The sequence below is a fragment of the Ascaphus truei genome, chromosome 2 (assembly GCF_040206685.1).
Source record: "Ascaphus truei isolate aAscTru1 chromosome 2, aAscTru1.hap1, whole genome shotgun sequence".
Classification (NCBI taxonomy): domain Eukaryota; kingdom Metazoa; phylum Chordata; class Amphibia; order Anura; family Ascaphidae; genus Ascaphus; species Ascaphus truei.
This window is the reverse complement of record NC_134484.1, coordinates 84,323,375-84,340,465: the sequence shown is the minus strand read 5'-3', so window position 1 is coordinate 84,340,465 and position 17,091 is coordinate 84,323,375. Positions and strand designations below refer to the sequence as shown.

Sequence of the window (17,091 nt, the reverse complement as noted above, 5' to 3'; positions counted from 1 at the left end):
GGCTCCGGCGCAACTGCGCATGACGAAGCGCTGTACTAGAGCGTGAAACGTGTAGAGGGGGATATCGTGGTGTAGCCCTAGTGTGTAATGTGCTAATAAAGTTTGCTATATTCATCGGGAAGTAGTATTGGATTCTTGTCATGCGCAGTTGCGCCGGAGCCCTTCCTATCCCAATATGTCAAAACAAACTTCTGTTTGCACTTTATTTTACGCTGATAAACCTCCCCCTAAGTCTTTCAGTCCTGCTAATGCCACTAAGTGGTATACATACAGTATTGTATCAAGGCAAAAGTAAAGCAATTCTAGATCAAAACAATTGCACCATACTGTATACAGGCATACCCCACATTAACGTACGCAATGGGACCGGAGCATGTATGTAAAGCGAAAATGTACTTAAAGTGAAGCACTCCCTTTTTCCCACTTATCGATGCATGTACTGTACTGCAATCGTCATATACGTGCATAACTGATATAAAATAACGCATGTGTAACAGGCTCTATAGCCTCCCCGCTTGTGCACAGCTTCGGTACAGGTAGGGAGCCAGTATTGCTATTCAGGACGTGCTGACAGGCGCATGTGTGAGCTGGCGTTTGCCTATTGGGCGATATGTACTTACTCGCGAGTGTACTTAAAGTGAGTGTACTTAAAGCGGGGTATGCCTGTATATCAAAGAAACAAAAATCAGATTTTTGCCCCACAGAATTGCGCCACTGATTATATATTACTGCAAACATCGTATACCAATGTGCAAAACACGAATGCAGTCATCAAGCACTTTTGTGGCTGCTCTCCTGTTCTGGCCAGGGACAGAGATCCAGAGACACGTGACACCGGTATCAGGGATCATATCACCCTGGTACTAAGATGATTATCGTTTATTCGTAAAGTGCCAGCATATTCTGCAGTGGACATCTTGCCATTGAAAAGATTTAAGCAGGGTATAACTTCACCAGGTGAGCACCTCTTAAACAGCATACTATAATCAGATAAATAAAAAAACCTGTGCTGTAAATATTGTCAGAAAAGCACTTCATAATATATTCTAGACTTTGCAGCAATACAGCTAATACCTCCCCCATAGCCCCAGTAGTGGATGCCCATTCTAGCACTACTAATAACACTTACTTCTATATGCATTTATTGTTTCAGAACTATGCATATTTTTATCTCTTTCTTGTATGTGCATACATTGTTAGCATTATGTAAAAAAAATATATGTACTGTGATCTGTGATATATATATATATATATATATATATATATATATATATATATATACCACAGTACATATATATATATATATATATATATATATATATATATATATATATATATATATATATATATATATATATTGTGATGCCCACACCACATTGCAGTCTCTTTTATCCAGATCAAAGGCAGGAAAACGTAGTGTTTGTGCACAGGAGGGTTTATTTACAAGGTACAAAGCAGGAACAGGGTTAACTCATAACATAAAACAGAAACAAAAACCTAACTCCTTTCAGGAGTTCTGGCTAACACAGCTTAGTCCCTAACTAACAGTGGGAGAACTAAACTCTTTCCCCACTAACAGTGGGAGAACTAAACTCTTTCCCCACTTTAGACACTGTACCTGCAGCTTACCTTTGCAGTCTGTCACAGGGCTGTCTGTGTGTGTGCCTTCAGATCAGCACAGCAGCAGCCCCAGGATACTGCCTTTGCTGTCTTTAACCTTGCAGCTAATTAATTAGGGCTCAGGTGAGAGGGAAGGGAACACACCCTGTAAGGTGCTGGGTCCTATGTACCTCCCCTCAAACACCTTTTGCTTCAATACATCACAATATATATATATATATATATATATATGTAACCCTGGTCTCCAGCAGCTCCTTGAGACCCCCCTCCCTTGGTGCAGCACGGTCGCGGGTGCCGCCGGAGCTAGCGACGGACCCGACGGCTGCTTCCAACGGTGGGGGCCGGAGCAGGGAGTAGGTTGCTATCCCCACGAGCAGGCTGGTTGCCGGGGACGCGATCGGGCCGTTGCTAAGGCCGCGATCGCGTTGCTGCGGTCCCGGCGGCTAGCGAAGAGGGCGCCGCCATTGCGGAGAGACTCGCGCATGCGCAGTGATCGCGCGAGGGCAGGAAGAGCCCCAAAGGCAGGGACAGAGCAGGAAACAGTGAGGCGGCCATTAGTAGTTCGCGCATGCGCAGGAGAAGCGTGCACGCGGCCCCAATGCTGTAGCAGCCTCCTGGGAACTACAACTCCCAGGAGGCATAGGGAGACAGGCACCAGGTGCCTCATAGCGGCCAATAGGGCTGGAGGATTCTCAGCCCGGGAGAATAGATACATTTCCCGGGCTTTGGTCACGTCAGTTGGAGCAGCGGAGCAGAAGGGGAAGGAAGGATGCAGGGAGTGAGTGCAGCTCCTGCATCCAGATAGTTACCCACACCCTCCAGGTAGGCCCCAACTCCCCACCAGGTTAGTGGGTAACTGAAAAGGGACGGCCCTAGATAGGGAGGTCACCCTTAGTGTGTGTAAGGTGCAGGTTTGGCAGTGCCACAGCTGGTAGTGCTGTGCGCACTGGCAAATAGGCATAGAGTGCGTGCAGTGGATAATTGCTGCGGGTTCCAGGTTGCTGTGTTGAGTGTTGCATGTGACGCTGCATGTAATGAGTGCAGTGTGTGTGCAGCGTGTGTTACTGTCTGCAGGCTGATTGTGAGATCTGTGTGTCGGCTGCAGGCGTGTTAGTGTTAGGAGTTAGGAGTAGTTAGTGAGTTACAGATAGGACTTGGGTAGCTAGGAGAGGGGGGGTAGGTTATTAACCCCCGCAGGCCCTAGGAGTTTTCCCCAAGTCACCTCAGGTTACGGTTCATCAGGGACAGGCCGTAGGTTAGGGTTCCTGTCACTTTAGGGATAGATAGGGATAGCGGCGGTTGCTGTTCCCGGAAAGCGGTTGGACCCACGTTGGGGTCCACAGAGACTGTGTTCCCGAGTGGACCGCCCTAGCGGTCCACAAGTGCAGGAGTTCGGTTGGAGGAGTCCTCGCCGATTGACCCTTTGAGAAGAGTGTTGCAGGCCCGAGCATCGGAGTGCTCGGAAGGTACCTCTGTATTATATGTGCACCAACAGGCCTATTAATTTAGTGACTGCGCAGTCACCCACGATCTCCGTAGGAGTACGGGACATTGGGTGGGGGTTACAGGACACTGGGTGGGAACACCGGACATTGGGCAGAAGGTGCTCCAGTATTGCATAAGGTTATGATGTTATGTAATGTGTTATATGTGTGTTAGTAAAGTCCTTAGTTATTATATAATCACTGTGTGTGTGGTTTCTGATTGGGTTCCTATGTAGGGTCATTCTACATTTCCATAGAATCCTACATAGGTGGAGGCGCTGAAAGAAGATCCGTTCCAGAGGATTCACCCCAGGCTCTCATTAGTGGAGGCTCAGACCTCCTGTGAGCCTGCAGGTATACGCACCACACCGGTAACACTACATGTTCTACTCACCCACACTATATATGAGATTGGGTGGGGTGGAATACCCGTTACATATATATATATATATATATATATATATATATATATATATATATATATATATATACGGAAATAGCTGTGTTAGTCCAGATGCGATATAAATGAGTACACTATTAGGTAATACCTTTTTTTATTTGAACTAACAATTTATGTCATAGGACAAGCTTTCGAGAGTTTTCCTCTCTTCCTCAAATCAGCAATACTGATTTACAAAAGGATTCTATGCCTTAAACAAAGATTAAAATCTCTGTTTAAGTCATAGAATCTGTCACGGGACTCCAGGAGCGGAGAGGACCTCGATGGCCAGAACAGCAGGAAATGCAAGGATCGTCGGGGTCACAGGGAGGGTTCGGTGGCAGCCGTCAACAGGATCGTCGGGGTCCAGACAGGAAGACAGGAACTGGGCAGGGGAGCAGGAACCAGACGGGGCAAGCTACTTCAATAGCAAGGGCCTTTAATAATATTACCAGAACTCCACAGAAACAAAACAGAAACAGATCAGTGGCAGAAGCAGAAGGTGTCTGGACACAAACAAAGCAAAGGCAAGGAGGTGCAGGAACCAGGAAACTATAAGGCAGACATAGACAGAAGACAGGAGTACCTAGGAGGAGACAGACAGAGGAAAACCCAGAGCAGACAGAAAACAGCAGCACACCCCAGTGGAAAGACAAAGAAACTGGGAGAGATGGAGACTTAGGGAAATATGTCAGGGCTTTTCTTGAATTACTTCTCCCTCTTGAGGGAGGTCCTTCGGACGACCCTCCCAGATCAGCAGGATGTCCTACATGGGCAGATTCGAGGTGGCCCTCCTCTGGTGGTCTACTGACCGGCAAAGTGCTTATCTTTACAAAAATGGCGCAGAAAACAGCAACAGGTGCTTCATAAAAATCAGTGAGGGGATTATTCTCCTCACCCCCGCTGAGGACTTCTCGCTCCAACTCTTCTTCCACAGGTTTGACCATGAATTTCCCCAGGTATTGTGCCGTCATCTCTTCCTTATTGCTGGCATGCCTGTCTGCATCTGGTTCAGCATTATCGATTTCCAGCAGTTCAACCTTGGCTGAGCTCTCACCAGCTCCGACTGTATCCCATTACATCTTTCTTTCTCGGTGCATTAATTAATTGAGACGGAAACACAGCTGAATAACCAGTGATGTTTTTTTCATTGTTGTTACCAACTGAACCTTGATTGCAGCAGCCTTTGTCATGGAACAAGAACTACATTTCTGATTCACCCCCCTCTCTCCTTTGCAGCTTCTGCCTGTCAGATCTTATTCTCAGCTGCATGGAGTTTGCACACACATACTGTGCCTGCGTGACATGCAACAATGTTGCATTTCTTGCCTCTGGGCATGAAATCAGTGAGCTGCTACTGCAGCCTCTGAGATCCTCACCAGAATGGGTTAGTCTGCCCCCCCCCTCCTGTTGGTTCAAGGATAGTCTGTCCCAAGACTATTCCCTTTACCCAAACTGCCCTCACGTCCTCTTCCACCATTACCTCTGGATGAGTGAGCACTGCTGTAAACTCCTGTATGGTAGGATTATCTTTTCACCTACCTTTACTACCAAGCACACACAGAGAGACTTTATCCCAACACCTATACCTCTACACAAGTGACTGTTTTTACCTGCTTTCCACAAATAAAGTAAAGAAAAAAAACAGACCTTGTTGTGCTTGGAAAAGAGGGCAGAGTTGACACTATCTAGGCTAAATCATCTTACACATGACCCCTGGATTCCAGAATAGTGAAAAGATATCGTGTGCCTTACAGACACTTACAGGAGCTGCTACTCCAGACTCCATGATAAAACAGAGCAGTCTCTGCAGACAAAGAAGCACCAAGTAGCTCTAACTGCACACAGCCTGCAGCCTTAACAGACAAGCAGCAGCCTACACTGCACAGCAGCTTTGCAAACAAACAGTGCTTCTTACACAAAACCTAACTGCATTTCTCTGTCTGAGTTCACCCTCTGCACAGCCCCATAGTGAGGAGCCACCATCTCACCTACCCCTGCGCATGTCCCCACGGCTAGCGTCATCAAGGGCCACGCTACCGGACACCCGCCAGGACACGGGTCAGAGCCACCGGACACCTGTGAGTACAGCTACCCCTACGCTGCACGCTGCAGGACACCGCTCGGCATCATCTGAGACAGACGCCCATCGCTGACAAAGGTAAAAGACTGCACGCCACACGCACTGGCTAAAGGCCTACACACACCTACAGCATGGCAGAACTCAGAGCCTCACCAGACATCACGCAGGAAAGCGATCACTCAGACACAGAGACCGCTGCACAACTGCAACAGGCGCAGGCAGAGGCAAGGCCCAAACGGACAGTCACACTGACACAAAAGGCCCGCGAAAAATACGAGACTGACATTGAAGCGCACCGCGCTAAATTAGAGTTGGCCTGGAACACTACCACACTTGGGATACGCAATGTCGCCGGCGCTGGCAATTCTGTACAACAGCTCGAGCAGGCAATAACTCAATTAAAGATAGACCACTCATGCTACCAAGGGCTGTCAGAGGCATACGTCACTTACTTGGCCAGGGCTAACACCGGTGAAAGCCTGCAAGAAAGGGACTTACAGCACAATATTGACTTGACACGTGACAGCCGCGTGCGAACTGCCATCGCAGACACCCAAAGCGAGAGAAAAGAGCTCCTCCTGGAGACCGCATCGCAGCGCTCAAGTGCATCCAGGCACTCATCAAGGTCAGCAAGATCAGCGCAATCTCACGCGTCAAGCGCAAGCGCAAACACCACCAAGGCGCGAGCCACCGCAGAGGCTGCACGTGCCAGGGCCGCATACGCTCAGAAAGAAGCAGTCATGAAACTAAAAAGGGCAGAGGTGGACGTCAACCTAGAGGCCCTAAATCAAGAGAAGGAAGCCGCCGCCGCCATAGCCCAAGCTGAAGTCCTAGAAGCAGCCGCGAGACAGGACGGCGGGGAGCAACCGTACAGGCGGATAGCCTCAGAGGATCCAGCCCAACGCACTGAAGACTACGTAAGGAGCCTCTTCAGTGTAAACACCAGCGCGCCATCTCTACACGGAGGGAGTGACTCCACAGACACCGAAGACTTGCTAGGTCCACGAGGAGAAGACGCTGTTCCTTCAATGGTACACGCTGCCTGGGATAGCCACAGCCGCAACAGTGAACCACATGCCAGCGCGCACACGGATGCACCACAACAGGCTCGCAATCCAGGTACACCCACACGGGAGAGAACAGCCCCTCACACTGGCCAGCAGCCATCACGCGTCCACGCCAAGGAAGAGGCGACCGCACGGACCCTCCCAGCAACTACCTCAGAACGGGACAAACACGCCGATGCCTCAGGCCTGACAGACATAGCCAAGTACATGATCCGGCGTGACCTGGTGCAAGCAGGACTCATCAGCTTCGACGACCCCCCTGAGAACTACCGGACGTGGAAGTTAACGTTCAAAGACGCAATCCACAGCTTGGACTTCTCAGCAAGGGAAGAGCTCAACCTGCTATTCAAGTTCCTGGGGAACGAATCCAGGGAGCACGCGAAGAGACTTCGGGTGGCAAACGCGCACCAACCCCAAGTAGGTCTTGACCTAGTGTGGGAAAGGCTAGAAGAGTCCTACGGCAGCCCCGAAGCAGTCGAGGATTCGCTCTTCAAAAGAGTCAACAGCTTCCCCAAGATCACAACTAAAGTCTACTCGAAGTTACGAAAGCTCGGGGACCTGCTGCAAGAACTGGAGTTCGCAAGGAAAGAACATTCCTTAATATGTCTCAATGCCCTAGACTCAGCTCGTGGAGTGAGACCCATCCTGGAGAAGCTACCCTTCAACCTCCAAGAAAAATGGATCTCACAAGGCTCCAAATACAAAAGGGAGAGCAAGTCGTCTACCCCCCATTCTCATTCTTCGTGAGCTTCATCCGCGAAGCGGCAAGGACAAGGAACGATCCCAGTTTCATCTTAGGTGCGCAAACCACACACAGTGCAAGAAGCCTAAGGAATGAGAGACCCGTGGCGAGATACGGTAACACTCAAACACCCATCTCGGTCCACAGGACGGACGTGCCTCCCACGACCCAAACTACTCCCGATCAGTCGGTCGCCAGAGACAAGGAACCGAGGGACCCAAACAAGGAATGTCCCATACACAAGAAGCCACACCCACTTAACAAGTGCTTTGGGTTCAGGATGAATTTCCTAGAGGAACGCAAAAGGTTACTTGGAGAATTCAGAGTTTGCTTCAGGTGCTGCGGTTCCACGACTCACCTAGCCAGAGACTGTAAAGAAGAGATCAAATGCACAGTGTGCGAAAGTGACAAGCACGTGACATCGTTACACCCAGAGGCGCTGACACTCCACCAACTCCACAACCCATCCTCCGTAGCGGAGCATGGCGGGGAGTAAGAAGAAGGAGAGCCAACATCCGTCACATCTCAGCGCACCGAGGTTTGCGGAAAAGAAGGTGACAAAATGTCCTGCTCAAAAATATGCCTTGTCGCAGTACACCCCCAGGGACAACCTGAGAAGGCTATTCGGATGTCCGCAATCCTCGACGACCAGAGCAACCGATCACTGGTCAGGTCAGAGTTCTTCGACATGTTTAACATACAAGACGGTGCTTCTCCTTACACTCTCAGAACGTGCGCAGGGCGAATGGACACCACAGGGAGAAGAGTGAATGGCTACACCATATGCTCAATAGACGGCAAAGTGAATATGCCCCTTCCCACACTCATCGAGTGCAACCACATGGCCACAAACAGGGACGAGATTCCCACACCAGACGTGGCACGCCATTACCCCCACCTCAAAGGAATAGCCAACATCATCCTGCCGGTAGAACAAGGCGCCAAGATCCTGCTGCTGCTCGGCAGGGACATCATGAGGGGACATAAAGTCCGTAAACAGCATAACGGACCCACAACGCACCATACGCCCAAAGACTTGACCTAGGATGGGTGATAGTGGGCAACGCATGCACCAACAAAGAGCACGGGCAAGACTATGTTGATGCCCGCAGAACGGTGGTGACAGAATGTGGACACACATCTCTCTCTGAACCATGTCTTGGCCATCTCCAAGTGACTGAAGGGCCAAGTGAAGGGAAAAGACAAGGTCATACCCCTGAGATCAACAAAAACATCCTCACATCAGGGGGATGTGACAATGGCCTGGGATGCTCAGCAGTCCAGACAGCTAAGGATGATGAGTCGATTCCACCGAAGGAAGAAAGTAACCTCCCAAAGGTGACCGACAAAGGGATCGTCCAAAAGGCAATAAACAATCAAACAGTCCTCTCGCGAGCAATGGCACGACTAAGATGTACAGTTGTTCCTCTCCACAGAGTATCAAGTGACAAAGCAACCAGCTGCCACGGCTGGCATAGCCGCAAAAGATTGCGCCCCACAGGTGAAGCCACAGTGTCAAAAAGACTGTCCTCTCACACATCTAAAAAGAGACAGCCACAGAGACATTTCATAAAGGGATTTACTAGGGCAAAAGAGACTGTTCTTCGTTACGTCCAGGGAGACAATAACCTCCCGATGGCAGTCAACAAAGAGACACAAAAGCGTTTCACCAAACTACGTGGAGATGTTCTCGTGCAAGAGAAATGCACCGATGACCTATGGCGCACAGCGTTCCAGACAACAAGGGACGACAAACAAACACCATTGAGGGAAGATAGAGGATTCCCGAGGTTAACAGTCAAGGAGCTCGTTAAAGACGGACCGGGCAGCTGGGTGAACCCGCTACCATTCCGTTCACCAAAAAGATGCCTCCTGAACAATAGAGAACCTGCCATCTCTAGGCTCACTTCGCTCCGCCGCAACCCACAAAGGGAGCCGGAGACCAAAAGCAACTTTGTGGCCTTCATCCAGAAGAGACTCCTTACCGGCCACGTAAAGCCAGCACCTCTAATGAAGGAAGGTGAAGAATGCCGGTACCTCCAATCATCTGGGGCCTACCACCCTCAGGAACCCGATCAAATCCGGGTAGTGTTCAGCCCTAGCGCTCAGCTCCAGGGAGTCTCCCTGAACGACGCCCTCTTTACTGTGCTAGACTCGACAACCAGTCTTCCAGGAGTGTTGTTCTGCTTCCACAAGGAGCCAAAAGCCATCTCCTGCCAAACGCCAGGTGATAGAGCGACAGGCTACCACGACTGGCATACCTACAAGGGGATGCACTCTGTGGGTAAAACTACAGAGACAAAAAGACTGTTCTCTCACAAGGCTAAAAGGAAACAGTGCCAGAGACCTTTACAAAAAGACATTGTGGTGCAACCAGCAAACCTGGAGCGGTTCATCCACCCAACATCCTTTGCTAAAAGACTTTGCCAAGGGATTTCAACGCCAGTGGTACCGGCCGGTATCACCTCGTTATGTGGACATGGACTTTGCATTATTATGTTGTTATGTTTGTTTGCATTGCACATATGTTCCACACATTCAAGTTATATAGTGGTATCTCCAGATACCAGACGGGTAGTGTCATGGAACAAGAACTACATTTCTGATTCACCCCCCCCCCCCCTCTCCTTTGCAGCTTCTGCCTGTCAGATCTTATTCTCAGCTGCATGGAGTTTGCACACACATACTGTGCCTGCGTGACATGCAACAATGTTGCATTTCTTGCCTCTGGGCATGAAATCAGTGAGCTGCTGCTGCAGCCTCTGAGATCCTCACCAGAATGGGTTAGTTTGCCTCCCCTCCTGTTGGTTCAAGGATAGTCTGTCCCAAGACTATTCCCTTTACCCACACTGCCCCTCATTTCCTCTTCCACCATTAACTTTGGATGAGTGAGCACTGCTGTAAACTCCTGTATGGTAGGATTATCTTTTCACCTACCTTTACTACCAAGCACACACAGAGAGACTTTATCCCAACACCTATACCTCTACACAAGTGACTGTTTTTACCTGCTTTCCACAAATAAAGTAAAGAAAAGAAACAGACCTTGTTGTGCTTGGAAAAGAGGGCTGAGTTGATACTATCTGGGCTAAATCATCTTACACATGACCCCTGGCTTCCAGAATAGCCTTCGTAACAAGGAATCTGGTTTGGACCATGTGGCCACGATAGAATGACTGGATCAGAATTCCACTTTGTTGTAATCTGCTTCTTTCCAGCCTCTTGTGGAACGCAGACTGTAGTACTGATACAGCATAGTGAATGCATTTATAGGATCTCACAGCTTGCTTCGTTAGGACGCAGGATTTGAATCTGGACTGAATCACACAAGCAGCTTTCTTTATATTCCTGTAGCGTCTTTGTTGCTGAACCCTTCTAACATTTGACTGCATTTGAGTACAATCACACATTGTTTCAGATATTCATATTTCCTCCTTTGTTATTGCTTTCTCCAGATTGACTGAAGAATGCAGGCTGCTTTATTCCGGCGACAAAAGTGGCAAATTTTCATCCCTCTATTGTTTGCGCAGGTAATGCTGTTTCTCTAGCCTTCCTTGGATGAGGGCCTGTGGTATCTCTGAAATGTTAGGATGCTTCTATTCTTTCTTTCACAGTCTGCTCTGATTAGAAAGTTCTAACTGAACACACAGGGAATTGCCTTTTTCCTTTTCCAAGGCGCCCTCTGCTTCTTCCAGTGCCAATTACATCCTTGACTATCTTGTATCAATAGGCTCTTCTCCACTTCTAATTCATGGAGTTTCGTTTCCCCATCACTGACCTGGACAGAGAACTGAATTATTTTCTTGCAGATTCTTGCACTTTTGGTTTACAGTTTCTAAACCACTGCTAATTCCTTCGAAGATCTCTTTCCATGAACACACCTCTGAGTCAAAGTGGCGAATACTCTCCTGAGAGGCTTCCAGCTTGGTACTAAGAAAAAATGGTGGGACGGGCACTGCAATTACAATAGGCTGAAAGGCAAGGTGCAATAGAAAAAGACTTTATTGCGGCATACAAGCCAAGTTAAAAAACATAAGGAGGGTCCTCATTGTCCCCTTGTCCAGCTTGGTACTAAGCCTGTGAACTTCTTTCAGAGATGCTTCCAGCGCTGGGCCAACTTGATCAATGGAACTCTGGTCCTTGGCAGCATCAGTGTATGCCTTCTCCAGCTAACTTGAAATGATCACCATGGCACTCTCCAACTGATGCTTTTCTTTCTCTTGGAGTACGCACTTAGGCTAAGAACCCACTGTATGTGCCGGCGCGCCCGCCTTGTGTCCTGGCGGCGCATGCACGGCGCTTCATCGCAATCTGCGGTCTGTAGGGAGCATTTTTTTGTGTCGTGGCCAAAACGTGCCCGGTGGGCGGGGCCATGATGGGGTGGGTGGGGCCATGACGGGGGTGGGGTAATGTGCGAAAAACACCACTAAAATGTATTATTTCTACATGTTATAATTGCAATCTGCCATAACATTTTCCATTTTTGAACATAGATTGTGAAAAATATGACGTGTCTAACAGCTCTTCAAGTGTTCCAAAAGTCTTACTTCTGAGCCGGAAAACAAGAAATATCATAGCACAGTATATACAAACACAGACTGCATTTGTTAATGGTGCAGTGCCCACTTGTTCACACACACACAAACCTCCTTTTTCATTCTCTTTGCCTGGAAAAACTCTGAAGAATCAGTAGTACTGTGTTCACATTTATTGCTCACTGATTTCAAAGTGGGAGCCACAGTTTCAGACATAGGGAAAACCAACTTCCCCAAGAAAACCAGTAAAGAGCAAATGTGTTTTTAAAGCAGAAGCATAGGAATGAACATCATACATATCAAGCAAAAACTGGGAGACCTAAGACAGAAGAACATTTGAGGCCTTGGAATCAGTCACAGAAAGGTTATAAATTGCAGGGGAAACCATAGACAGAGGAACTTTGAAAACTTTAGAATCAGGAATAGGAACATCACAGACAGCAAAAAACAAACAATGGAAGTACGTTGTTTTTTTAAACGGAACCCTGTAAAACAACAGTAGTCCAACCATGGTAAGCAGAGAAAGAGACAAGCCTTGTCTAGGGAAAGAAAGTCTGAGTCTGAAGTGTCGATAATAGATACTGCAGGAAAAGCAATTTTTTTTTTTTTTACAGAATTCTTCTCAGGGACAAAGTGGCACAAAAAAAATCTTGCTGAACCCTTTTGCAGCAAAAAACTTTTAGAATAATCAAATGGGATTTCCCAACACCAAGAAAGTACTTATCTTCCCCCAAAACACGAGGAAAGGGTCTGCTGAAGCAAGCAGGTAGAGGATTTGTTCCTGTGAGGTCCAGAAGTGGCATTTGCTTTCTGTAACAGGACTCCAGGAGCAGAGAGGACCTCGATGGCCGGAACAGCAGGGAATTCAAGGATCATCTGGGTCATAGGCAGGGTTCGGTGGCTGGCGGCAAGCAGAATAGTCAGGATCCAGGTATGCGTCGGCTGCAGGAAGGCATAGGAGCAGGAACTGGGACCAGGGAGCAGGAAACAGATGGGTGCAAGCTGGTTCGATAGCAAGGGCCTTTAATAATGTTACCAGAACTCCACAGGAACAAAACATAAACAAGTAAGGGGCAGAAGGAGTCTGCTCTGTTTAGAGCAACCTTTTAATCATCTCCCTGCTCAATCAGCTGCTCCAGTCCTGTGAAAGCTGGGAGAGCTAGATGTCCAGGTCTGGATTCCCCTTGGTAAATCTCCAAACTGTGGAGTGGAGCAGAAACCCTGCACTAATTTAGGGCCTTAATATCCTCTTTTTACTACTATTCCCTCATATCTGTCACAATATATATATATTGCATCTCATCCCAGCCTCTGTTCAAAAGCTGTGTTTAAAACAGCATGCATTGGCTTGAGGATTGGCTTGTGTAATACGAGCTTGAGTCAAAAGGTGGCACTGAGTGCTCATTTGCATGTCATTTCCCAGAATCCCTTGCTGCAGTGGAAGCGCTGTATGCTGGGTGACAATGGGGAAAGACAGGGTTGCAGACCTGTCTAAGACATGCAAATGAACATACAGTAATATTTACAGTTGTTATATATATATATATATATATATATATATATATATATATATATATATATATATATATATATATATATATATATATAAAATTTGCAAGTGTATGTATTAAATTTGAAATATATATATTTGTGTATTTTAGGTGGATTGGAAAGAAAATTGGTTAATCTCAACGTTCCTGTTGCGTGCCATGGTAAGTCCTCTAATTATTAAGAAAAAGCTTGAACCATCATGTTACTCTGAAAATTATTGCAAAATCACACTAATCATTCGTGCAATCCTGTTTTGCAACTTTTCTATGAAATGAGGATGTATTTCTAAAGCAGCTGCCGTGCTGTAACCCCTTCTGTGCTCCACTGACTTGACTACTGTAATGTATAGTGTCAAACTAGGTTGCTGCCTTCTTGCAGCTGAGCATTTTGTGTACTGTTTATAACACAGTTCTCAGTATGATTTTCTGGGTCAGTGGATTTCGATCAGAAGACTCTGAGCTCTCAGTGTCTTTACTATGTCCTCAGAGAAGATCCAGCAAGAATACTAATACACAAGAGCAACGAGCTAAAAAAAAAAAAAAAATGTATCTGCCCTTGTTAAAATGCATAAATGCTACTTACAGTACATGATAGTAGTGAAATCTCCCCCACTCACAAGCCCTGCCCTGGGGCCCACATGTAATCCTGACATCATTCTTTCTTCTTGGAGAAAAAGAAGCAGTTGTGGTGACCTGACTGCTCAACCCAATACTGATAAACAATGTAAATGGTATTATGAACAGGTTGCAGATGGGAAGATATCAATAATGAATACATTGGTATGACCATCAGATATCAATATCTCATCCACAAGGCAGTCAGAATCGACCGTATAAGGGTGGTGACTGACTCAAACACATCCAAAAAGATCCTCATAGGACCGTAAAAATTAACAGTATAACATTTTAATCACATCAGTAGATATAACAATAATAGTGAACTACTGTATATACAGTGAACAATATTAAAATCCTCCATGGGGTGGCGACCCAGGATCATATAATGAATACTGCGCTTTTCTTTCAAAAATATTGCTTAAATCACGCAATGTTCGATAACTGTGTTTAGCTGTAACTACTGTAGTTTAATCAGGGAACTGAGTTTCAATGGCTTTTGCTAAACTATATTATGTAACAAATGTACAGATAGTATCTTCTCTTTCCAGGTTGTTTTTATCCAATACACGTGCGTATCTGGCTGCATACGCTTCACCCTTATAAAACACCAAAATGTTACCTTACCAAAACAGTAAATATCAACCTGAAACCTGGTGAACACATTGGTGAAGATGGTTACATTAATTTAAAATATGTCAGAGAATGGACCCACGTAAGTAAAGCAATAAATGGGCTGAATTGTACCTGACACAAAGGCTTAAATAATTCCTGATTTGCTAGTAACACTGTCATCAAGCTAAAAATATGCATGTATCATGTTTTATAGCGCCAACAGTATACGTAGCGCTGTACACAATTACAATAATAGATATATTTGTGTCATGAGCATAGAGATGATACGTGAAACCAAAGAGTTAATAGCAGGGGCCTTAAACAGAGCCTTGAGATACACCAACATAGCGACCCATAGAGGTAGAGAATAATTTGGCAAACAAAACACTGAATGAGTGGCAGGAAACCAGGAGAGGGCGGGGCCATGGAAGGTGTATGTATGTATGTCTTTATTTATATAGCGCCATTAATGTACTGCTTCTTTACTGGGCTTAAGCTCGATTGGAGAGGGTCAAGTAGGTTATGGGAGTTGACAAAATGGAGCATGCATAAAGAAACAAGGCGTTCCAAAAGCTTAGAGTCAAAAGGCATGGCAATAGTTAGAAGGGGACGTGAGGTTAGGGTGCTATTCTTGAAAAGACAAAGTATGAGAATATCAGGGAAGTAGGTTTAGCCTAGTGCCCCTGGCTATACCCTTTCCCTTGGCTTTAACATTATAAGTCCTGAGAGGAACAGGCAGTGTTGGGGTTAAACTCCTGCATAGGGCCTAGCTTGCAATTGCAGCCTGGATATATACAATGTTACCTATCCAGGTGCAGGCCTACCGGCAGTTTGGAGTGTCATGCCTGGGAGGGTACTGACTGGATCACATGCCAGTGGTGGGATGCCTGATAGTACCTGGACCTGCCTTGTTATGGGGCAGGGTTACAAACCCCTCCCCAGGTATAAAAGCTGGCACTCCACTAAATTGTGTGTCTCTGTCTTCCCTCCCTCGGTGGAGTGGGAGTGCTTCCACCTTAGCCCATCAGGGGGCTAAGGAAGTTATGGATGGGCTCTTGGGGCCTTAAGCACCTTGGGTTAAATCCAGGGAAGGAGGAAAGGGGGACCTGTATGCGGCAAGGTTGTGTTGCAATAAAGACAAGGTGTACACTTGTTGGTCTGGAGTGAATTACTGAAAGAGAAGGTGCCTGTGGGGAGCTCTCCTGTCTTTCGCTGTACCAGGAGAGGACTCAATATTGAGACAGACGTGTGTCCTACCGCTCAACCTATTAATCAACATAAGAAAAGATTCTGAGGTGCAAAGGGATTAAAAATAGACATTAGGCGAATAAATGTTTCCCTATTAAAGGAGACACAGAGAGATCCCGTAGACTGCACTCAGTCATACAGTTTACAGTTAGGTATTGAGAACAATTGAATTTCTGAGCTAGTGCTCAAACTCCTACTGTACGCGTAAAAAAAACCAATAAACTATTTAATCAACAATTATGCCATAATATATACAAATGATACAAATCAATGACTGTGATATATATATATATATATATATATATATATATATATATACTTGTGTTTTAAAATCCTATATGGTGAATTACTGGGTCAAAAAGGTAAATGCAGTCAGTGCATGTGTGAGAACACTGCCACCTATTGGTTGTGGTGTATATGTATATGAATGTGGCTGGTATATCTATTTACTGATCTATATCCTAGGGGTGCTTCACGATTGCGTGAGGTTCACAGTAATTAGGAACACAATGTATTTGTATGTTTGTGAAAAGCTCCCCTATATAAGCTAGGATATAATAGTCAATCAGATACTTCGAGATACATATAGTACTTTAGTCCTGAGAGAGGAACACGATGACATACGATACCAAAGACCACTGTGAACCACTTTTGATAGTAATGCCAAGTGTTTGACAGACGTGCACATATCAATTCATGTGAACAAGACAATCGCCCTTATATGTTAGGGTGTGATTGTTATCAGGAAGTAAAAAGTAGTGTCACATTCAGTGTTTAACATACAGGATTTGATATCCCAAAAAGCCAGTACGAGTTTCTAAAACTTTCACTAATTCCACTGGTAACGAGACCTATAAAATCAAAGAGTTCATAAACTGTCAGACCACGGGGGTAATTTAGATATGGAACACGGTATTAGTGTTTTAGTAATCGAACGGTACAATACAGCCAAAAGAACTTTGGAATTAAAAATGTATGAAAAATATATTTTTAAAATAGCTTAAAACTCTTTGGAATTAAAGAACCTTGGTAATTAAAAGTAAAAATATATAAATATATAAATATATGAAAATATATATTTCTAAAATAGCTT

The 17,091-nt window shown here is 46.0% G+C and overlaps 1 protein-coding gene across 4 annotated transcripts in view; it reads left to right on the top strand.

Annotated features, from left to right (window-relative positions):
- Positions 1–17,091, top strand: part of LOC142482401 (E3 ubiquitin-protein ligase RNF31-like) — a 78,986-nt gene that overhangs the window by 10,851 nt on the left and 51,044 nt on the right. For 2 of the 4 annotated variants that reach the window (XM_075583028.1, XM_075583029.1), the window contains exons 3-4: positions 13,632–13,682; positions 14,687–14,850. In XM_075583028.1, the coding sequence (XP_075439143.1) occupies positions 13,632–13,682; positions 14,687–14,850 (215 nt within the window). Of the gene's footprint in view, positions 1–10,890; positions 10,966–13,631; positions 13,683–14,686; positions 14,851–17,091 lie in introns of all 4 variants that reach the window. The other 2 variants (XM_075583030.1, XM_075583031.1) reach the window with 2 other exon arrangements.